General features: G+C 52.1%; 3 protein-coding genes across 20 annotated transcripts in view; 1 reads left to right on the top strand and 2 right to left on the bottom strand.

The window, feature by feature from the left end:
- Positions 1-1,421: 1,421 nt before the first annotated feature.
- Positions 1,422-12,976, bottom strand: VAMP4 (vesicle associated membrane protein 4). Its single transcript, XM_051625480.1, has 8 exons — positions 12,896-12,976; positions 12,468-12,579; positions 11,220-11,266; positions 10,805-10,855; positions 3,980-4,080; positions 3,325-3,404; positions 3,089-3,140; positions 1,422-2,109 (listed from the first exon to the last, which is right to left on the bottom strand). The coding sequence occupies exons 2-8, from the start codon at positions 12,531-12,533 to the stop codon at positions 2,081-2,083; spliced, it is 426 nt and encodes a 141-aa protein (XP_051481440.1). The 5' UTR covers positions 12,534-12,579; positions 12,896-12,976; the 3' UTR covers positions 1,422-2,080.
- Positions 12,977-13,047: 71 nt separating this feature from the next.
- On the top strand, positions 13,048-16,201 carry MYOC (myocilin). The gene is made up of 3 exons (XM_051625615.1): positions 13,048-13,895; positions 14,409-14,528; positions 14,643-16,201. The coding sequence occupies exons 1-3, from the start codon at positions 13,397-13,399 to the stop codon at positions 15,425-15,427; spliced, it is 1,404 nt and encodes a 467-aa protein (XP_051481575.1). The 5' UTR covers positions 13,048-13,396; the 3' UTR covers positions 15,428-16,201.
- Positions 16,202-19,108: 2,907 nt separating this feature from the next.
- Positions 19,109-22,625, bottom strand: part of PRRC2C (proline rich coiled-coil 2C) — a 70,902-nt gene continuing 67,385 nt past the window's right edge. For all 18 annotated transcript variants that reach the window (XM_051625664.1, XM_051625663.1, XM_051625677.1 and 15 more), the window contains one exon: positions 19,109-20,970. In XM_051625664.1, coding sequence (XP_051481624.1) covers positions 20,710-20,970 — 261 coding nt within the window. In that variant the 3' untranslated portion in view covers positions 19,109-20,709. The remainder of the gene's footprint in view (positions 20,971-22,625) is intronic.

The following is a 22,625-nucleotide window of genomic DNA, read 5'->3' as shown; positions in this document are numbered from 1 at the left end:
CCCTCCCTAAGGACATGCTGCTAACAGATCTGCTGAACCCAGCAAGGACAGGGCTATGGAGGGAGTAGCAGCAGCCCCCAAATTCAGCAGCTCTAACCAGTTCTTTAATACAGGAGGGTTGCTATGAAGCCTTCATCCTAGCACCCCTTTTCCAAGGCACACAGCCCAGCTTTAGAGCCAGGCTTTGCCTCTAGCAAGCAACTGCAAAACTAACTTCTCTTGCTCAGACCTGCTGCCGACAGGGATCTGAAGTCCTGATATGCTGCTGTGCCACCAGGATCCTTCTGAGGGTGGAGGCAGCAGCAGCAAAGGCAAGATGGGGCTGGGAGAGAAAGCCAGAGGTACCAGCAGGACTCTCCAGTGGCAAGAGTAAAGCCTGCCCTAGCAGGCAGGCCAGAGCAGGCACAGCAGAGACATTGCTCAGGCTCACAGAGATGTTAACTCACTTTCCAGCTGGCAGGAGAAAACACCAAATAGCTCAGCAAGACCTGCAGCTCCCCTGAAGACAGACAAAGTCCCTCTTCATCCACTGTCTTGTTCTTTTGCAGGTGGAGAGTAGCCAAAGGCATAGCCAGGATGACTTTTTTCTACTTCCACCGGGTGCATGATCTTAAAACCAGGCTATGCTCAAGGAGGAAAAACCCAGCTTGGCTTTCTGGTTCCCACCTGGAGAGAGCAGGGCCCACAGAGGGGAAAAGCCCTGTTTACATTCCAGCTGGGCAAGTGGAGCTTGTAATCACATCCGACCCTCAGCCTGCTGTGCTCACTCTTAATCCCCTTCTCTGCATGAGGCAGCACCAGCACTCAGCTGGAAACTGCATGCAAGGTACTGGGGGCAGGTTCAAAAGAGGAAGCTGGGAAGTGGCACTGAGGATTCTCTGGGGCACCATTTCCCCTTTTCCAACGTGACTTCAGACACCTGCTAAGCAGGACAGTGCTTCTCTCATCAGAAAAGAAATGGCAAAAAGAGAACCAGGAGAGCCTGATTTCAGCTCAGCTAAAATCCCGGGCTCAGGGCTGCTGACAGCCAAAATTCAGCAGTCCCACCCATGGATGGAAAAGCTCAGCTCCTATTTAGTCCAGCACAGGGGCCCCTACACCTCCCTGAGCACCCCAGTGCATCCATCTGGAAACAACCCCCAGCCCACCAGATCAGAGGGACACAAATGAAGGCTGGCATTTGGGACCCCAAAAACCACACTGAGGTGCAGGGCTCTGAATGTGAGGTGGGCTTATTCGCCCAGACTGGTTTCAGGAGAGTCACCATTCTCCTGTTGTGTCTCTTCTATCATTGGGATTTACACACACTTCTTACTTTTGGTTAAGAAAACACTGAAACAGCCCTTTCCTAGGGATTCCAGGGAGCAGAGAGCCCTGAATGTCCTCCAGAACTTGATGAAGATGCACAGGAACTCCATGTGTACAGTCAAAAATAGGTTTACTGGAATGTCTTTAGTCACAGCTGTAAGCAGCAATACTGAAAACACTGAGCTTGTGCATTCACATCGCAGGGCCAGAAAGTCTTCTGGATTGTAAAACCTAATTATTTATTCCCCCCCCCCCCTTTTTTTTTCTGTGAACAACACTGCCCTTGCAGTTCTCCACCAGAAGCTTGGTTCCCTGTAGTGGTTTCTCTTGAGATTTTTTCCCCTCCTTTGCTCCAATTAAAGGACAGAATCCCCTCTGCCTTTCCACAGCAGGCAGTGGAGAATGGCTCAAACAGTATTATTATTAATATTACAACTCAGCCATATATACAGATAGCCTGTAGTGGCAAGTAGGCAGCTCCAAAGCAGAGACCCAGAATTCCACAAAACAGGTGGTTTGGGAACTGAATCTTCTGTTATAAAAAACATCTGATGGCAGGAGCAGGTACTCAACCAAAAAATACTAATAATAAAAAAAAAAAGGGATAATTTGGCAGTTCTTAAAATGGTGTGTGTCAGAACTGGTTACTTGCCACAGCCTCCTCACTCCTTGGAGAAAAACAACTTCAAAGCTATATACAGATATCTCACTTAAATTACACAGCAGTTTGGTGATCCCAGAGACAGCTCCACCGAAGCCTCCAGCTGTCCCGTCAGGTATGATATTTCAGGACTATGGGTACTGGAACACAGAAAGAAACAAGCTCTCAGCCACACACCTTCACATGCAACATCAGTCCCTGCCAGAGAGATCCACCCCCCAACTCTGTGGTGACAAACACCAAGCAGCTGTGAGGGAAAGTGTGTTTCCAAGCTGAAGCTAATGCAATCTGTTGCTCGCACACATGCTAGACAACATTTCCTGCCACCTTCATCTTCTTCCAGCTTCCCAAAATTAAAACAGATGGGATTTTCCATCAGGGGCTGCGAGGGTTTTGCCAAAGTAGCAAGAACTGCTACAGAGCTGCCCCACCCACGGTCGGTGGGAGGAAAACCCTCTGGACACAGTGGCACAGAAAGAGCTGTGCTGCTGTGCTGGGCTTCTTGGGGTCTCTGCAGCCCATTTTTCTGCAGACAGACAGATGAATGATGACTTCTGCCTGGAAAAAACATGCTCTGCTTGTTGTTACCTGTTTGGTAGGAAAGGCAGCAACATCTCTGTTCTGGGAAGCTCCAGAGACCAGGAAGGGCAGAAATCAGGGAACAGGACCACCAGCAAAGCTACAACAGCTACTTGCTGAAAATTAAGCAGCCCAGCAGCTTTGGGGGTAATTGTTTTTTGGGAGCAGACCCATTGGAAAATAGTTGATACATGTGGAGAGGCCTTTGGAAGGCATTCTTCCAGTCTGAAACTCTTCTGTCTAGTCCCACCAGCCTCAGGATCAGTGAGTGCCAACCCTGGATCAGTACAATATTGGCAGGGCAACGTTGGTTTTGTTTGGCCACAGTCAGCAGGACTTGGCTTGAGCCTGCTCCTCTGCCTGCATGCTTCAGCCTTGCAGAAGAGCAGCACGGAGTGGTCTTCAGGGACCTTTTATGACTGCTTAACGCAGAGCAAAGCCCAATGGGAATGTCCCCCAGGGACAAGAGTCCCACAGTGCCACTCATGATGTGGAGTGTCATGAATATTTCAATGGCTGGGGTGACCTGGAGCTACTCACCAATGATCACAAGCAGGAGAATGACTGTCACCAACGCTATGATTGCCTTCATCTGCAAGGGGAGCACAGAGATGTGTTACACGGGGTGCCACATGTAGCTGCTTCTACCTGAAAGGAGGCCTCTGCCTTTCAGCCTCTTTTCAGCTAGAAAGCAGAGCTTCTCCATCTCCTCCCAGGGAAGGGCAAGTAACCACCCATCTACAAACCCACCCCTGCCTCTTCCAGTTCTTGCTTACCTTGCAGCCTCGCCACCACATCTGTCTCCGAAGCTGCTTGGCTCTGTTGCTAAAAGCTGTTGCATTGTCTGATAAACTTTCTATTGAAAGGAAGAAAAGAGGCAATTCAGCAGTGTACACACAGGCAGGGCATCCACTCGCTCCACTAACTCCATGGAGCTGTAAGCAATAAAACTCAGCATTAGGGGAAAAGACCCAACCACAGGGTGATTCACCAAAGCCACAGCAGCTGCCAATGTGACGCCCTTCAGTAGAGCACACACAGGCCTGTGAGTCCCACTGAGCCCCCTTTGTGCTGGCTGCCCTCTGAGGACAGGAATTTACCCTGTGAGCCAGAAAGGGAGTGGACAGCTGAAGTGCCCAGAGCCACTGGGAGACAGACCAATCTACCTTAGCTTGAAGGACCAACTAGATCACAGCACCCAGATGCCTCCAAGCTAAAGCCTCTGTGCAGAGAAGCAGAAGGCAAAGGTGGAAGGACAAGAATGTCGGCAGAAGGTCAGATCTGCAGCCCCAGGTTGGGAAACACCACCAGCCAAGGATGCAAATTCAAGCCCAGGTCTGTCATTAGGCACTTTCTGAACTGAAACCCCTGACCCAGCAACAGGGAAGAGACGTGGAGAAGAGGTCAGCAGAGCTGCATTTAGCGTCGCACCTGATTTATCCTGCAGGTCATCCAGCCGCTCGCCTCTTTCGATCACCTTTGTGATGTTCTCCTGCATAACGTCGATGACTTCGTCCACCTGGTTCTGGACACTAGAGCAGAGCAAAGGCAGCATGAGGAGCAGAAGCAATCACCACCAGCTGCTCTGCAGCACCAGCCATTGCTCAGAGGCATCCAGGCTGACAGGGTCCAAGAACTCACCAACAAAAAATCAATGGGGACAACAGAGGAGGGAGGTTGATGGGATGCCAAGAAAGCACCTGCCCTGGCAATCCCATGGAGAGTGAGGGAACACAAGGGGCTCAAAGAGAGCACCGGGTAGTCATCAGAAGCAGTGCACCCTCCATTAACACCTTTAACACACAAATGCAGTAAGAAAAAGCAGCAATTTCTGTTGGCAGGCACCTCTGTTGTAGAAGAGCTCACATCAAGGGGGAAAAAAACCCCTCCAAAACCCACAACTTATCTTTCCAGATTTCACAGAACCTCACACTGCACCTTTGCTAAATAACTTGGGGTGAAATCAAAGCAAGGTGCACTCCCTGCTCTGGGAATTGAGTTGCTAAATTAAGCACACTCTGCCAGGGGCACCAAGAGGACAGTAAAGAAATGGCTGATATGAACTAAACCAACTTATTATAATCCATCTTCTCACAGGTTACACAACTCCATGAGTAGTCACTGAACGGTAGCTGAACCCGCAAGGTTATTACAAATGCAGTTACTCACTTCATAAAAAAGCCACATTGGTAAAAGAAAAAAATTCTCCTGGTGGAAAAATACTGCTAGATTCTGATTTTTATTTTGGAGCGAACACACTTTAATTTTCCTGGAGACAGAAATAAGAAATTTCTTGGGGCCCTAGGGAGACAATACCTTGTTTGAGACATACCGTTCCCAGCAAATAAATGGCAACAGCAATGTCTTGGAGGCAACACTACACACAGGGTAAGGAAACAGAAATAGCTGCAGGTCACTCACCCTGTATAAATCTTAGGTTTGGTGACTTTGGTTGTATTGATTAAAAACACTAAATCACTTTAAACGTACCAAAAAGCATCCATTATTTGCTAAATATGCAGCATGAAGAGGCCACTTCAGTAGCAATCCACGTTGTCCAGAATGCACATCTTCTATTAACAGAGCAGCACTGGTGTCCCCAGGAGGCAGGATTGCCAGCACCTCACCCTTAGCACCAGCCTAACAGCTGCACTATCCTGCTCCCCAAATTATCCAGCCACATTGTCCTCACACCCACACAAAACACAGGCTTGCACTGACCTGTTTATCCTGTCTCCCTACCAGCTACATGCCTGTTGCCAACCAGACACTTACACCGAGACACCCACAAGGAGCAGACCCAATGAGCAACAGTGGTCACAATGGAAAAGCACATGCCTTGCTCACACTCATGGTTCCAAAACCAGACAAGGCAAGTCATTAAAAGAAAAAGCCTTTTCTCCTCAGAAAGTTCTAGAAAGAGCTCCATAGCTTTGAATATGAAGGGGCTTCCCATCTTAGTATTTCAGGTTGGGCTCTGTAGCACCACTGCACTGCAGCCTCCAGAGCTGGAACAGCCAGGCAACCCCTCTGAAGCCAATTTCTGACTCAAAAGCCCTTGTATAGCACATGCTGGACTCCAACAGCACATGTAAAAACTTGCTTTATGTAGGACATTGCAAGAAAGGAACCTCCTTCCCTGTGCTGCATCAGGGTCTGTGGGAGCAGCATCTCTGCGCCTACCTACGCTGTGCAGTGGCAGCTCCTGCCTTCCACATCAATGGCAGCTCCTGCCAGGAGCCTGTTGTCTGGATGGGAAAGACACAGACGATCCCCCCAAATACCTCTCAGGAGAAACCTGCCCCCTGCCAATGGATCTGTTCTGATCAAGCATGTTGGATTTTTTTTAAAAAGAGAGGCAAGTGGCAGAGCTGCCACCATTGGGAAAGCACAGAAGCTGGCACTAAGGACCATGGCAGATGCTGCCCAGGAGACACACGGTGGTACCCTGTGGAGCAAAGCTCCTCACGTAGGACGTGCACAGGCCTGTGGCCCTTCCCTGGGGCAGAGGTGAGGTCCCTGGTCAAGAGGTGAGGAGGAGGCACGCTCTGCAAGGGGGTTTCCTGACCTCAGCACGAAAGCCCCAGCTCTGAGCTGCCAGCAGCGCTGCTACTGCCTGGGGCAGGAGGAAAAGCAGAAACATCTGCTAATCCAAATGAGCCAACTTGGAAAAACCTCTTAAGGCCTTAAGCATCAGTTTCACAGGCAGAAGACTACACGTGCAGTGTGTAAATGTTTCTAAAGACATTTACCAGCTTCAAAATAAAGAGATATCCTCCTACAACAGATTTGTAACCAAGGTTTTCATACAACTAACATGTAGAAGCACTCAAGGTTAGAAGGCATCCAGGAACGTGCAGCACAATGCAACACCACCCATATCCCCACCAGGACATGTGGGAGCCTTGAGACACACTTGCTGCACTCCTGGGGCATCCCTAAGCATTCCAGGCAGGGTGGGCAAGTTTGTAAATTCAAGCTGCTCTGCTGTGTAGTGGTATTTTGGAGAGAGCTATGGAGCACAGACCCCCCACTGCCCAAGCTGCTTCTCAGCATCCCACCTCTTCTCCCTTGAGCTGCTGGTGAAACACAGCATGTCTTTGCTACCTGCCCACAGCCTGGGCATGCTGTTGGCTGTCCTGAAGAGAACAGAGGAACAGAGAAATCAAGCCTTAAACTCTCAAAAATGTCGAGGTGTTAAACTCCTACGGAACACAGACACATTTGAGCACCCCAATACCTTTTGGCATTTGATGTCAGAGAGAACTCTAGGGGGGGGAAAAAACCAACAACAAAAACAGGAAGGAAAAGACAAACTGAGGAAATGAAGCTTCATCTCCACATAGTGCCTTAGACAGACCCTAAGGCAGTCCTTGCTTTCTCTCCTGCCATAACTCCTGCAAGAGATGCCTCTCCAGGAAGGGGCTGAAAGATGCCCAGCCAATGCCTTAGTCCTGCAGCTTCAGAGAAGATCCAAGAATTCCCAACTAGTTTGGCGTGCTTGGGGTTGGAAACTCAAGTCACATCAAGAAGAAAATATTTTCTTGTTTTATTTGGCAAGAGAGAACGAATCCTGTAAAACGGAGTCTATTTCCTGTTAGGGAGCTACTAGCTTTTGACACACACATTTCATGTGCTTCACTCCTGCCAGATTTCCAAGAGAAACAAAATAGAATAAATACCTGCCAGGAAAGGGAGCAAGACAAAAGCATAAAATAAATCTCCCACAACTCTTCTTTCTTCTTGCTAATTACTGCAAATATTATGCTTCTGACAAGGGAGGGAAAGTGCACACAAGAGACCCAGTGGTGCTTAGCTTGGTTTAAGACTCCTCTTTTCTTGTGCTTTGCTGGGCCCAGAGCAGGAAGAATAAGCCTTTCCATTTTGGCTGCACTGGGTTAGCTACTGAAAACCTCCCTGGGCTGGTCACGGTGTTGGGCTAACAACAGTGCTGCATTCTTCAGAGGCTGTAAACAGGTCGTGCACACACCGTGGGATGTGCTGCTCAAGGCCACTTGTGGTCTCCAAGCTGCCTGTTTACAGCCAGAATGACACACTTCTATTTTCCACCCCAGCAACATTAATAGTACGGTGTATTTTGTTGCAAATTACACCCAAACGCCCCTCATTGTGGCAGTAACCCAGAGATGAGGGAACAGGATGGAGAGCCAAGCTGGAGAGATGGTGCAAAGGCAGGAGGCCAGCCCCAGACAGCACTCCTGAGGTTCCCCCAGCAGACAGCCCTGCTGTACCCAACAACAGGGTATCTGTGCTGAACTGTGCCACAAATCCCCACTTTTAAGTTGCTGCTTCGTCCTGACTGTGAGGAAGACAGCAGTTGATCCTGCCCTGAATCTTTCAGTCCTTAAAGGATTATACCCAACAACGATGCCTGACAAGATGGTCTTGGAATCACCTTCAAATGAAAGCCTGGCATATGGATAGGGTCACATCCAGCCACCTGCAAATGAGCAGCGAGGCTCCGGCAAGCTGCTGTCAACTCTTGCCTTTAAACCATTCCCCAATCCTTTCCTCCTCCTCTGGCTATAATTTGGAGCTTGCAGCCAGAGCCACCAGGGCTGAGCCCCGAGGCCAGGGATGCTCGCCATCCCCAGCAGCACAAGGGAGGAATCACAGGGACCAAGACCTGGCTCCTGGAGAACCATAGCAGCATGCTGAACCTCTTCACTAGCACAAGCAGGAACCCAAACCCAGAAGCACAATTGCCCCAAAGCAGAAACATCAGCAGTGAAGGAATTCAAGGAGCACAGAAAAGGTGGGGATTTTGGAAACAATGATCTGTAATGAAAGGCTCTGTATAAAAGAAACCCAAGTGAAATATGAATGTCCCACCTTCCCCTGAAAAGGCACTAAGAGCTCTTACTACACACATTCAAGACTTCTCACAAGGCCTGGAAGTAAAGGCAGATTGGGACATCAACTACTTGTTATTTTTAACTTTGGGATAAAGGATAAGAGCCTGTTATAAGCTAACTTTCAGCTCCAGCCCAGAGGACTCGAGGGAGGAGCCTGAGGGCTACCATGTGGCCACTTAGTCACCAGAGGAGCTTTCCACCCCAACCAAGCAGCTTTTGGGACAACAGAGCCTGAAACCCCAGACATGGACAAAATACAGCACGGAGCAGACTGTCATGGTTTCTTCTGCCATTACTGCTGGCTCTAACTCTCCTCCTTCTCCTACAAGGTTTGCAGTGTTCCCCACCACCTTGTTTTGCAACTGAGCCAGCTTCAAGGGTCTCTGCTGCCAAACTCTCCACCCTGACCCAAGCCCCTTCACTGCCAAGGACAGCTAGGAAATGTTTCCAGTCTTGCCCCTCACATTCAACATATTCCACACCTTTGCTCCCATAATCCCATCACTTTTTCCTCTAGCCAGTCCTCCATCCAGTTTCCTTTTATGCCTATCTTCACACCTCCAGCACTGTACAGCCATAGTCTCTCTAGTGTTGCCCAGCTATGCCTCAGCTCTCCAAATGCTCAAATTCCTCCTTAAAACGTCTTTTCCTTACAGCATTTCAACAGCAATCCAACCCTCCTTTTCCTCCTCAGTTGAAACCAGAGCAAACTGCATCATTCCAAGACCAGGCACTAATTCATCACCACAAGGGCTGGTCTGATCAGAAACTTAATAATAAGCTCCATAACATGAGATGATGATTGCAAGCTGTAAGTGCTTATTAAGCAAAGCAACCATCTTTGATGATAGCAAAAAATAGGTATTATTTCAAAACAGATGCTCTAGGTACTAGATAGGTGTAGCCACTTGCTACCCCAAGGGACATATTCCATACCAGATCCTCTAGAGAGGCATTCTCTGGCAACAGCTAAGCCTCAGGTGTGCTGGGCATTAGTCACATCATACCTGTGAACCCACCAGCTCCTGGGTGAATTCTTCTTTAATTTTTCTTTCTCTCTTCACAACTGTGGTGCTATCCTCTACCTAAGTCCCTGCTCCCTTCTGCCTGGCCAAGACAGCTCCTCTTTTTCCTCACCATGCAGGGACGGCCGAAGAGGATGAAGGGGTAGACATCACCCCCTCTTCAGCTTTTTACAGGGGCAGAACCCCACTCATGAAAACATTCCCACCCTTCCCATTCACTCCAGGCCAGCGTGGCACTGCCCTAGAAGGGAGACAGACTGGCTTACTGTAAGGACCAGTGCACCTCTTTCAACAGCATCCTGACACCCTGTAGGGAACAGACACCCCTGAGAACTCAGGGCACAGTGACTGACCTGCTGCCTCTTGTGTAACTCCAGTGCACTTCGGCCCTCCAGGTAAGCAGCAAGCACTGCCTGATGCTGACGTTAGCAATGAGTCACCTGGGAGCTGCACTGGCTTCTTCCCAGCATGGAAAGCATCCCTAATGAAGGGCAACACTCAGGCTGCACACAAAACAAGACATCCCAGGCTGAATAATGCCAGGTCATCAGTCCCTGCACAGATCTCAGTGTTCGAGCTCCATGGAGGTCAGCAAAGGAAAAGAGTGCAACACAAACCAGGGGTCTGGGAATATCACCCCCCCCACCTATTAAATTACCACCATTGTATCCCTCATAAGAAAGGGCAGGACAAACTGGAGCCCAGAACAAGAATCATCCAGGAAATGACTTGGTGGGAGAAGGATCCCAAGTGTTTACTCCTTCCTCCCTGCACTAATACAGTCAATAATCCTCCTCCACCTGAAATGGCTTCCTGTTTTCCAACTGCTTTGACCCCACTGAGTCATTGCTCATTTCCAGGTCACCTATCTCAGGTTCTTATCTGGAGGAGACCAGAGGGTCAGCTGCTGCACAAAAAACATGGTCCTGGTGTGCTCCTGACCACTTGCTTTCTTGAAACGTTAATGAGCAAGTTACAGGAAGAAGAAAGATCAATGAAACCATAAAAAATGGTGCTAGCAAAGGTTGAAATTCAGGGTTAATGCTCTAGAAAAAGAGCCTCTTAAAAGCATGGAACAGGTCATCACCAGAACAGAGCAAGGCATGCAGAAACTCCACTAAGCTTCTGCTATACAATCCTATCCCTTCAGCTCTGTCAATGCATAATTTCTTGACAGCTTGGATCAAATTTGAGATTTCCCTTAGATGTGGTCAGGTAGTGCAAGAAACGTCAATTAGGAGAAAGCAAGCACCAGCCATGTTCATATCCAGAACAACACTTGGGTGAGACAGCAGCAGGAGTTTGCAGTGCCAAGATAAATATTAACTATGTGACACTGAGGAACAACAACTTACTGCCTGATCTTGTCATTCCTGGGTCCAAATCTTGGTCCAGAAGGCCCTCTCCTGCAGGCAGAAAGAAGAACAATCAGGATGGAAGATGAAAACATGTTTTGAAACTAGACTCAAAAGATATACAAGAGAGAATCAACACCTCGTGGATGGAGGATTGTTCTCATACCTCACATCAGTTCCTCCCATGTCTTAGGCTACCTGGGGCAGCCCACTCCCATACAGGCCACACTTCTTAAGTCTTAATTCACACTCGATGCCAAGGCTCTGGGAGATTATCTCAAAGGAATCAAAGGTTTTGATTCCCAAGCCCCCACCTAAATGGCAGGGAGCAGTTGGTGGTACTGGACACCTCCAGCCTCAGAGATGGAGGCAGTTGAGACATCACATTCCCTACAGCAGCCATTCAGAAACTCACAAGAAAAAGTCCTCCTCTTCATCTGAATCTTCCTCCAACAGGTTCCTCTGCAAACACAGAAAAAACCCAAACCACCTCATCAATAAGCGACCACCATTCCACACACACACACGCGCACGTGCACTTCTAGCCATTAGGACACAACCAGCACCTTCCAACCCAGGTTACACACAAGCCCTCATTTGGAGGGCATCAGCAGTACTTTTTAGTTGTCTGGACTCATGCTGCTTCTCTCTGTTTGTGACCAAGAGCCAAGCTGAACACCTCTGCACCACTAGTATCACCCCAGCGGTGTTTGCTAACTCTGCACAGCCCCAAGTGGATTTGTCTCAGTGGGCAGCTGTCTGTGCAGGTTCAGATCCCAGTTTCAGGGGTCAGTACAACTCCCTGTGATGCAGAAGCAACCAGTGCATCCGCACACGGAGCACTGCCTTGGCAAGCAGCAGGCAGAGCAGCTGCACAGGCCAGCTGAGGAAGCCAGGCCCAAGGGACTGCACTTGGTCGATGGCAGCGGCTCAGAAAACGTCAGCATGGCCTGCAGCCATCCCGGGGTATCCACGGGGGAAGGCAGATCCACTCCCGACTTGGAGGAGGTGGTTTCCCCAGCCGGATCTGATGACAACAGGCATAAGGAGGATGACTGCAAGGAAACACACTGGGTTCCCCACACAGCATGTCCAGAGGCATCAGCCCCTCCAGCCCCCTGACTCAGGTGAAGGCCACGGCCCAGCTGGAAAGCAGAGGGGCCTGGTAGCTCCTGATGTTTGCTGCTCCCTTGCACCCCATCAGACAATCCAAAGATCCATTTTTCAAAGCAACCCCACAATCCCATGGAAACCTGAAAGTTTCAAAGACATCACTAGAGCTCTTTTCTCATGCTAGGGCAGCACAGACTTTTCAGTCAAGCCGAGAGCTCCCTGTAACGTTCCCTTAAGTAAAAAATAATCAAGAGGGGGAACTGCCACCCTAAATGTGTAGGCTGGGGAACACATTATAGGGCCCTTATGGTACCAACAGCTGCTGCTGCTTCCCTGGTGCAGAAACCTGGGCTTACCAGCAAGTGCAGTGCTCCTGTTTTGAACTCCTACATTCCCATCCCTGTCACGTTTGCTCAATTAACTCCAGCCCCCCGTGAGGCCACCCCCCGGCTTCAGCCACGGCCTCCCTCGAGGGGCTGCCGAGCAGAGACGTTTCAACAGCCCCGCTACGGCCACCGGCACCGGCGGGAGAGGCCGGTCCCTCACTCACCCGCTCGCTCCTCACCGAGCCCGTCACCTCCTCGTCGTTCAGGTGCCGCTTGAATTTGGGAGGCATGGTGCCTGCCGCTGGGAGAGGCGGCTTGGCGCCCGGGGGGAGAAGCCTGGAGGGGAAGCGCAGGGAAAAAGGCCCAGTCACCTCCTCAGGGCCCGGGAGAACGGGAGCGCCCGGCCGGGGACACCCGCACCGCTGTGGGGAGAGCGGGAAGGATCTCGGGCCAGCGGGATGCATTGGCCCCGCGGAGGGAGGATGCAAGGGCAGCCGGTGCCCGGGACCCGCACCCTCGCCCGGCCCCGCCATTCGGGTCCAGCCCCCCGGTGCCCATTGAGGAGCGGAGCCCATGCCCGGACAGACACAGCCCGTCCCCGGGGCGGGGCGGGACCCGCGGGACCCCCAGCCACCCCCCCGGCCCCGCTCACCGGGCTCCGCTCCGGGCCGGGCCGGCGGGAAATGGCCGGTGCGGCGGCGAGTCAGCTGGCCCATCGACCGCCTCGGCGCGCCGAGCGCCGAGCTGCCGATCCCGGGGCGGGGACGGGGCGGGACCGATCCCAGGGGGGCGGGACCGGCGGGGGGGGCCGGGTCTCCGCCAAGGACCCCGCTGGCCCCGGGGCCGGCGACTCCCCCGGGTCGGCCCCCCGCGAGGTGGGGTCCCGCTGCCCCGGCCCCCGGCCCTGCCCCTGGCACATGGCCCCGGCGGCAAAGCCGCTGGCGGCGGCCGCAGCCCCCCGGAGCCCGGCCAGCAGCCTCGGACAGGCCGGGGGGGCAGCCCCGGCTCTCGCTCGGCGAAAGCCGCCGTCGCCGCAGGCATCTGGAAGGTTCCGGCTCGTCCGTCCCCCCTCGCCGCCCCGACCCCTCTCCCCGCCGCCTTCCCGCCCTATAAATGCGGGCGGCAGCAGCCGGCGGAGCGGAGCGGGGGAGCCATGCTGGGGGCCTGGCTGCTGCTCTGGGGGGGCCTGGCCCTGGGCTGCCGCGCCGAGACGGCCTTTCTGCGGCGGGCCGACGACAGCAGCGGCCGGTGCACCTACTCCTTCACGGTGGCCAGCCCCGTCGAGGCCGGCTGCCCTGATGCCGGCGGCGTGTCGGAGCTGCGGGCCGAGCTGGCCGCCCTCGCTGCCCGCCTGAGCCGGCTGGAGAGCCGGGAGCGGGGCGCGGGGGGCTCGGGGCCGCGGGGAGGGGAGGCCGGGGCGGCCCGGCACCCCCAGCACGCAGCGCCGGTCGCTCGCCTGGAGCCCGGGTACAGCGAGCTGCTGCGGGCCAAATCCCGGCTAGAGGAGGAGAAGGGGCGGCTGGAGCGGGAGAAAGAGGAGCTGGGGAGGCGACTAGAGAGCAGCGCCCAGGAGATCGCCCAGCTACGGGCCGGTCGCTGCCCCCCCGGCGGAGAGGGAGCCGGCCGCGAACCCCTGCGCGCCCCCGGCAAAGGTAAGCGCCGGGGTCGGGACCTCCTGCGCGTCCCCGCCACTGGATCTCCCCTGGAAGCTGGTCAAGTCCCTTTGCTGCCCCCACCCGTGATGCACCCACCACTGCCCCCCACTCTTGGGTACTCTGGTGGGGCACTCCCCAGCTGCCCTGCTGGGGGGTCGCAGCGCATTGCGCCAAACCCTCTCCGCATCCCTAAGTCAGGGCTGGCAGCCGGTGCCCTCCTCATCCCATCATCCACCCTGCAGCAGAGGGGGACCAGGCTAATCTGGGGGAATTAGGGATTTCCCCCAAGGCGCATGAAACCCCACACCAGGGGAGCAACAGCAGCTGCAGGGTGTCCCCATCAACAGGTCATGGATGTGCCCTGGTGCAGCAGGAGGAGGCACCGGCCTCCTGATGGAGGCATTGGTGTTTTGGGGGGCAATGGTCTGGCCTGGAGCCCCCCTAGGGCAGGCACTGTGGTGAGGGAGGCTGGCTCAGCCCCTGCTCATGCAGCACCTGGCCCCACCACAGCCCCCCGCTGGAACCCCCAGCCCCTCACCTACCAGGAGCTGCAGTCGGAGAGGACGGAGGTTCCCGCATCCCAGCTGCTGGAGGAGACCGCGCTCGGCCGCCCGGGGAGCGAGGACTCAGGTACAGCCACCACCCCACGCTCTGCTGCTCACAAATCCCGCCTGGCCCTCCTGAGGGGCTTGCAGGCCACTGCCAAACAGTAACCCCTTTCTCTCCTCTCCTGTCCCCGAGCAGGCTGCGGTGAGCTGGTGTGGGTGGGGGAGCCCATCGTCTTTGGCCGGGCAGAGTCCATCGCCGGCAAGTATGGCGTGTGGATGAAGGACCCCGAGCCCGTGTCCCCCTTCACGCGGGAAACCACCTGGCGTGTGGACACGGTGGGCACAGAGGTCCGTCAGCTCTTGCAGTATGAGGCGGCTGAGCAGCTGGCCCAGGGCTACCCCGCCAAGGTGCACATCCTGCCACGGCCCCTGGAGAGCACGGGAGCCGTTGTCTACCGTGGTGGGCTCTTCTTCCAGCCCCGTCGCTCCCGTGTCGTGGCCCGCTATGACCTGCAGGTAGAGGCCATCACGGCCCAGAGGGAGATCCCCGGTGCTGGCTACCATGGGCAGTACCCCTACTCCTGGGGGGGGTACACTGACATAGACCTGGCGGTGGATGAGACAGGGCTCTGGGTGATCTATAGCACCGAGAAGGCCAGGGGGGCGATTGTCCTCTCCAAGCTGGACCCCAAGACTCTGGAGATCCAGCGGACCTGGGAGACCAACATCCGCAAACGAGGGGTAGCCAACTCCTTCATCATCTGTGGCACCCTCTACACAGTCAGCAGCTACTCAGCACCCAATGCCACCATCAACTTTGCCTATGACACGGCCACTGGCACCAGCCGGGCCCTCAGCATCCCCTTTGAGAATCGTTTCCGTTACCTCAGCATGGTGGACTACAACCCTGCTGAGCAGCAGCTCTTTGCCTGGGATAGCTTCAACATGGTCACCTACCCCATCCGCCTCTCCCGGGAGTGAGCCGGGGCTGGGGATGCGCTGGCTCAGCCCCTGTGACCCCCATGCGTGCCTTGGCACCCCGCTTTGCTCCCTAGCTACCCCAGCATGGCCGGGGGCACCTTCTCAGACAGCCCTGGATGATGGTGGGGGCCACACACTCATCAGCTGCACCACGATGGGACCCCCCAATGTCCCCAGTGGCACATCTGGCAACATCCTGTTGTGCTCGAGTGCAGAAATGAAGCGCTGACCCCCCTGGCAGCAGCAGATGTGGGGAGCCCTCCCCAGCTTGGGAGGGCCTTGCTGAGGAGAGCAGCCAACAGCAGCCCGGCTGAGAGCCTGCAAACCCCAGTGCATCCCACCCTGCTGGTGCCCTGGGGGGGGATCCCAGAGCTCAGTCGCCTCCAAAATTCATCCAGCAGGATCAAAAGCAGCAGGGAACATGGATGCTCATTGCACAAGCCTTGTTTTATTGGGGGGAAAAAAAAGAAGCCAAGAGAGCAGTGGTGAGGGCTGGCAGAGCATTCCCACACCCCACGGTGTGCCCAGCCCCTCTCAGGCACATGCTTTGGCTTTCTGGGCTGTGCCCAGCCACCAGCATGGCAGCTACAGCCTAGTCTGGCCAGCAGCACACCCCAGGCAGGGCCAAAACCGTGCCATTTTAACTATTTATTTTAGATGGTTTGTAGGAGGCTTTTCTTCCCCCCTCCCTGGCATTCAGGGCAGCAGCAGCCACATCCCCCAGGGGATGTGCAGGGTGCCAGCCCAATAAATGTTGCCCACCACTGCCTTGCACCTCATCTTTCCCAGCCTGAATTCTCCTGGGGGTTTGGTGGGTAAACCTGGAGGGGGTGGATGAACCCCCCCTTGATGCACTGACAGCACTGAAGGTGCTGCAGGAGGGAACTGCAAAGCCACATTTGGGAGGCAGCTGCAGGGAGGCCCATACCAGGAGCACTTTTATTTAGTGTGAAGAGGAGCCGCGACATGCCCGAAATACTGGATTGGAACAGAAGTCAAAGCTTGAGCACTAGACCCTGGAAAATTGCCAAATGGGAAGGATTAATAAGCTCCAGGTGGCAGGGCTATGGGTTGGGCTGGCCAGTGCCGGGAGCAGTGTAGGGTGGGAGGGATGGGGGGATGGAGGCAGCCCCCCCCCTTTGCTGCAGCAGCAGCATGGTTGGGTTGCTCACAGAGATGGCACTGCTTGGAGCTGGGAGGCCACAGGGATGGGCAGGGCTGTAAAGCTGGGGGTGAAGGAAGCTCTGGGAGTCACCCAGGAGCAGGGGGCTGTCACGTACACACCAGCACTGGGAAGATGAAGGCAGGACAAACCACTGACCTGACCCAGCCAGGGGGAAAGCAACACACAAAACCTGCTGCCAAGGATGGGAGAACAGGATTTCTGTTCCAAAAAAGTGGGCAAGGCTGGAGCCCTCCTTTTCCCCACAGCTCCCCAGAGGCATGGGTTAAACCCCAGCATGACAGGGACAGTTTGTTCAGGGGTCCCTGGAGAGCAGCAGCAGCATAGATTCCTCAGAGAGGAGAGACACTGAGGGCAGACAGCCCCAGCCCTTCCCACAGTCCTGCTGTCTGCCAGCACCGGGGTCTTTCCAGGCTGGGAAGCCCATCATTTAATTGACTAAGAAAATAAATGAAGACAAACCAATGTACACAGGATTTTCAGAAAGCTGGGCTGGAGCTGAGCAGCACCAAATAATCGGCTTGACTTCACAGGCTTTGCAAAAACAAGCCCGTAGAGTCCCTCCCCTCCTGCATCCCAGCGAGGGGTCAGGAGAAACTGGATCTGGCCCCAGTCACATTTAACCCCATTCTGCTCTTGCCCTGGAGAAACGTTACTGCCTTTGCACAGACTGAACATTATTAAGAAAAACAAGTGAATTCCCCAAACAAAATAGTTTTCTAAATTATAGGAGGTTCAACAGAGCTATTTGTGAGGACTAGAGTCCTAGAAAAGAGATTACACATCAAATCCCACTCTAATAAAAAAAGCAAGATCTATTCCAGCGTAAATGGCCAGGAGCAAGTTATCTGGTGAAATGTCATACAAATATTCAATGAACTGGGGTCAGTGACTGAAAGCTAACCCTGGCCTCAAGGCAGCTGAGGGGGTTGGGGGCTGTTTTAGGGAGACACGCATCCAGAGCAGGTTATTCAGACGCACTAAATGCTCAAGCATTTGCTTTTAATTAATTTTCTGCAGAAACATTATCTTTGTTCATCTCAGCGCAAGAAATAGCCGAAAGCTCGGTACATTCCCACAGCTGACTGTGGGAAACTCATCTGACTTTTCTAGTGGCTTTACTGGAGAATTTAAGATTAATCCTTTCAGCAGCATTTCCTCAAAAATACAATCGTCTGGTAAATAGTTCCCCATTTATAGGGGGTCTTTCCAATAGGAACCAGGCAGAAGACAGCCTCAAAACAGGGAAACACCAGCAAAACTCTGACTCTTTTATAGCAGATTTATAGACCAGACCGCTGTGTCTGCCTTCACTTGATTCTCCTACCTTCACCCTCCTTTCCCTGAGCATTTGCTGCAGTTGCCCTTGTTCAGTTCCTGTAAAAAAAGACAGTTTATCCGTGGTGTTCCCTACTCAGAGGTGACTTCTGCCCATCGCTCCTTGTGGATTACAGCACCTTCATTTACACCATAGTGCTACTGGTCTAACCCCTAAAGAACTGACCTTGTCAGGAGAGGACTCCAGCTCCTCTGGTGCTCCCAGACCAGCACTTCCCACCCAGCCAGGCACAGGCAGCTCTGCCTGCTCTGGCCCACCACGGGGCTGTCAGCAACACCCCTGCCCAAAGGCAGGTCTGATGGCTCCCACCGGCGCTTGCGGAGCCACCCCAACACCTGTGACTCGATTTCCCTTCTTGGCTTTCCTTGGAGGTGAAATGCACACCAGCACCTTCTCCCAAGGCAGGAATTCCTATTCAAGAGACCAAATCTGACCTGGTTTCTGCTGTTTGTTGTGAACCTAGTTCCCTCTGGTGGCCAGCTGACCTCGTCCTGCTGCTTCATCACCTCACAGTGGTATGGGAGGGTGCCCAGGTAGCTGAGGATGCCTTCACACCTGCAACTGAAGGGCTGGAGGGTGCTTCACCCTTCATCCTGCCTTGTGCTTGAGGGCATGAGTTAGTAATCGTGGGATTTGAGTGTCTGACAGGAGCGTGAGTTGCTGGCACTGGATTGGGAACAGCCTGGGAGTAGCACAGGAAGGCTCCCATGTCCTTGGGAAGTCTCACACCAAGCCTCACTCCTGCAGAAAAACCAGTGCTTTGAACAGCCCCTTGCTATCAAGGTGCCCGTGCAGCCAGTGCCTGTAGTCACCCACTGGTTAAAACCAGAGTAATGGGCTGGGTTCCTCCAGGTCTCCTCCGACCATCAGCTCTTCTCTAGGAAGCCAAACACACGCCTCAGCTCACCAACATGCTGGAGATGTGACATCTTCCAAATGCAGCCAATAGCCTCCTTCCAGGGTAGATGGGAGCCACGTCCTGTGAGACCTTTGCTGGAGAACGAGATCAGAAGTGCTGGGGAAACAGAAACAAGCTGTTTCAAACAGGTTTTCTTTAGAAGTCTGGGTGTGCTACACACTCTTCGCTTGGGCACACGATGTTCAGGTGCTCTCCCTTGCATCCTGCAGCACTTTGCTAATCATGAGATTACCCAGATACTTTATTTAGAGAATACTTTATTAGTTTCTGTAATCAAACCCATGTAAATAAGACCGTACATATTTAATACAGTGCGTTACCCCTGTACAAATGGAAAAAAAAAATTAAGTTTAACATTTCTAGACCAATATGGCTGTTAATTTCTGTACAATGCCAACTCACACTACAAGTGGGATACTTTTTTCCAAAGTTGACATCACAGCTAAAGTTTCCAAAAGTTCAAATTATATATATATTTATATAAAAAGATAACCAATAGCGATTCACTAGGCATCAATAGCAGCAATAGCCTTTCCAGCTTCTGCAGTCATTGAACAAAATTATACACATTAGACTTTCAACTCACTCTTCCTTTCAAAAAAATGTAAAAAAAAAAAAAAATCCCAGAAAAAAACAGCAAATTCTGCTACTGATGTGGTACCTGGTGCTTTTTATTAGCTTTTTTCAATCATTGTCTGGAAAAAAACCTCTAGAATAACATTATTAAAAACAGCTCCAGTATAGCACAGTCACTACTACATATCATAAGCAGGTACAGGATATCTTACATTCACAGAAGTATCATACAGTACTGTCCTACAGCTATAATACTAGAAGATACAATTAAAAAGGCATTTATTTGACTTGATTCTACTTTCCAGCACACTGTGGGCAAGGAGGTGGTGCGACGCAGCTCTGATAGAAAGAATGCACCTTTTAGATAAAACTCTCATTCATCTGACAAGGTTTCTTTTATTCTCGTGGCACAAGCTCCAAGTGCTCGTTGCTGTATTACAGACATAAGCTGGAAACCGTTTAAAGATCACTCGCATCATATAAAGATAGCTGGACAGAGGTGAACAGAACAAATCTGACTATTGATGCAATGAACCCTTTCGACTCCAGAGGGGAACAACTGAGGGGTGAGTGGGTGTAGAGAACACAAGTGGCCAAGTAGCATTTTCATAAGGTGATCTAAATACAGTATACTGTCATCCAAGAAGCAGCAGCCAGCAAAGCACTGCCTTCAGAGGGAAATTCAACATCGTCAGCATTACTCTGTGTTATGGTAGATGTCACATGGCAAAGGCAATTTTGCCAGCTACGTGAATCCCTCTGGTTTATTACAAGATAGCACAAAAAATTAACACACATTACTTGGCCCAGCACCATCTTCAGATCTGCATGTTCTCATACTCATGGGTTTATAAAAAGATAAATAGCAGCTGAAGATCAGAGCCTGAAGGATATAAAGAGTATTCATCGTATCAGCCTAGGAACACACTTCCCTGACCACCTTCTTCCCCGCCGTTGCTATTTCTCAATTTTTTTTCCTGTTGGGAAGCATACAGGTGTGCGAGCCAAAACACGTGCACACGTGTAGAACGTGCACACACCAAAAGCAGCCTTCATGCTGTTAGAGAAGATACAAGCCCAAAGAGCCTAGAAGCTCAGTTGGATACACAGCAGTTTGCATTCATAACTGCTGGCAGCTTCCATGTCCTGTTCAGAGCCCTGAAGGGAGAAAAGACTTGTTGTCTTCACCTTTGGGCTACAAATTCATGCTGCTGTAATCTCACCCACCCTCCCCTGTTCCCCCCACCTCTGCGGAAACGCAGCCTCTAAGACTTTGTTTCTTCAGTTTTGATTGCCTGAGGTTTGATTGGTCCAGTTCTAACAGGTTTTGTCGTGGCAGCAGGTGCAGGGTTGGGCTTCTCCTCGGTTTTGTCCTGGCAGACTCCTGAGGAGTCAGGAATTGCCTCGGCGGGTTTGCTCCCGTTCTCATCCACTTTCTGCGTTTTGCCTCCTATGGGCTTGCTCTGCTGCTGCTGCTCAGAAAAGAATCTCTGGGTGGACTGAAGTACCTCTGCTCTCTGCTTTGCCTTAAGAAAGGGAGAAAATATGTTTACTGAAGAGAGGGCGTTGGAATAAGAGTGACTTCACAGAAGCGTTTCCTAAACGAAAGAGAAAGGACTGGCCGCAGTGGCCAGACTTCCCTAGACAGGCAGTGTCCATCCAGTTGCTTCCCAGATGTCACCACACGTGGGCGCTCGGCTCCTCAACAACAATTACACATCTGCCCAGGCTTCCCTTGCTCTTCCTAATCCTCACCCCATCACAACAGCACAATCTAGTTTGAGCATCCACGTTTTTTCCTGGTTGTCCTGGACACAGACTTCAGAGCCTGCAGTAGCAGCACAAGTGGATTCAAGGCTGCGTTATATGTAAGCTGAAGCCTTACCTGCTTCCCATTCCAAGGCAGCACAAACTGCTGCCTGGATTCCTTCACATCCCTCTCTTCTGAATCCTAGTGGCAACCTCGACTCCCACCTCTGAAATCCAGCCTGTCTACACGTTTCAGATGTTTCAGTTACTTTCACACCAGACCTTTAATTTGTCAGCAAAGCACAGTGCAGACCAGGTGCTTCAGACCAAGCACTTGGCTTTCCTGCCCAGATCCAGGCAAAGCAGAAGCTGCATTAAGACACTAAACCTTCACACACCTCTCCAAGTATTTTATGCTTTTTAAAGAAAACAGGGAAAAATCCCCAAAACAGTGGAAGCCTGTAACAAGAAGTCTTGGCTTTAATACTGCATAGTTGCTCAAAGTAACCAGCAACAGAAAACAAACCTGTGAACACTGGTGTGCAGGACTGCAGCAACAGTCCGATTTTACTGCATGGACACCTGATGGACACTTGAAATCTTCTGCTGAGATTCCAGCCATCCCAAGGTTAAGGTGAGAAGGCTGGATGATGTGATCACAAGTAATCAAGCATGACAGAATAGCTCACATTCTTCTCAAGTGTTTGCAGGGAGATTCAGAAAACCAGGACTGTGCATTTGTATGTGCCATGAGTGGCTAGATTCAATTCACAATAAAGACTCAATACACTATAATCAGCATCACCTGTTAAATCTACAGCTAGCGTAAACTGGTGGTAGAAAACTGAAGGGGCCAAATACCTACAATTTAAGGGGGGTATCAATTCTCATTCCTCACCAGGAAAACCACACTCTTGCTTTTACACCTCAATGCATGGGTTACAGCAAATGACAGTAGATGGAGCTCCTCAGTATCATTTACTGATAGAAGCAACTTATTCTGCAGAAAACAGGGTAAGAGTACAACACTGTCCCTACACAGATGCCCTGTGTTGCAGCCCTGCCATAGTAAGATAAGTCTGCTGCAACCTCAAGGGTCCCAAAGTGCTTTAACAAGTTAAATGACTCATCACTACCTGCTACTGAAAAGCAGCCACCTATTCTGTGGAGCGTACCACGTCACTGTAGAGAATGATCACAGGGATTTAGAATCACTGGGAAATGAATCCCCCGAGTCACCAAGGAGGAGGCTGGCTGGAACAGGAGGGTTCATACTGCTGCTCTGAGCTAGGGAGGCAGAGGTGAAATGATAGTTAACGGCCAGGTTTGTTTGCTTCATCACTCATTGGGAAAGCCCAGGCTCCTGGAACCCAGCTATCAGAGTGCCTTCCACAGGAGTGGCCACTTCACAATGGCTGACTATAAGGCCTCT

This window comes from Apus apus, chromosome 7, assembly GCF_020740795.1.
Source record: "Apus apus isolate bApuApu2 chromosome 7, bApuApu2.pri.cur, whole genome shotgun sequence".
Lineage (NCBI taxonomy): Eukaryota > Metazoa > Chordata > Aves > Apodiformes > Apodidae > Apus > Apus apus.
Note: the sequence above shows the minus strand (reverse complement) of the source record. Positions and strands in the feature narration are given on the sequence as shown.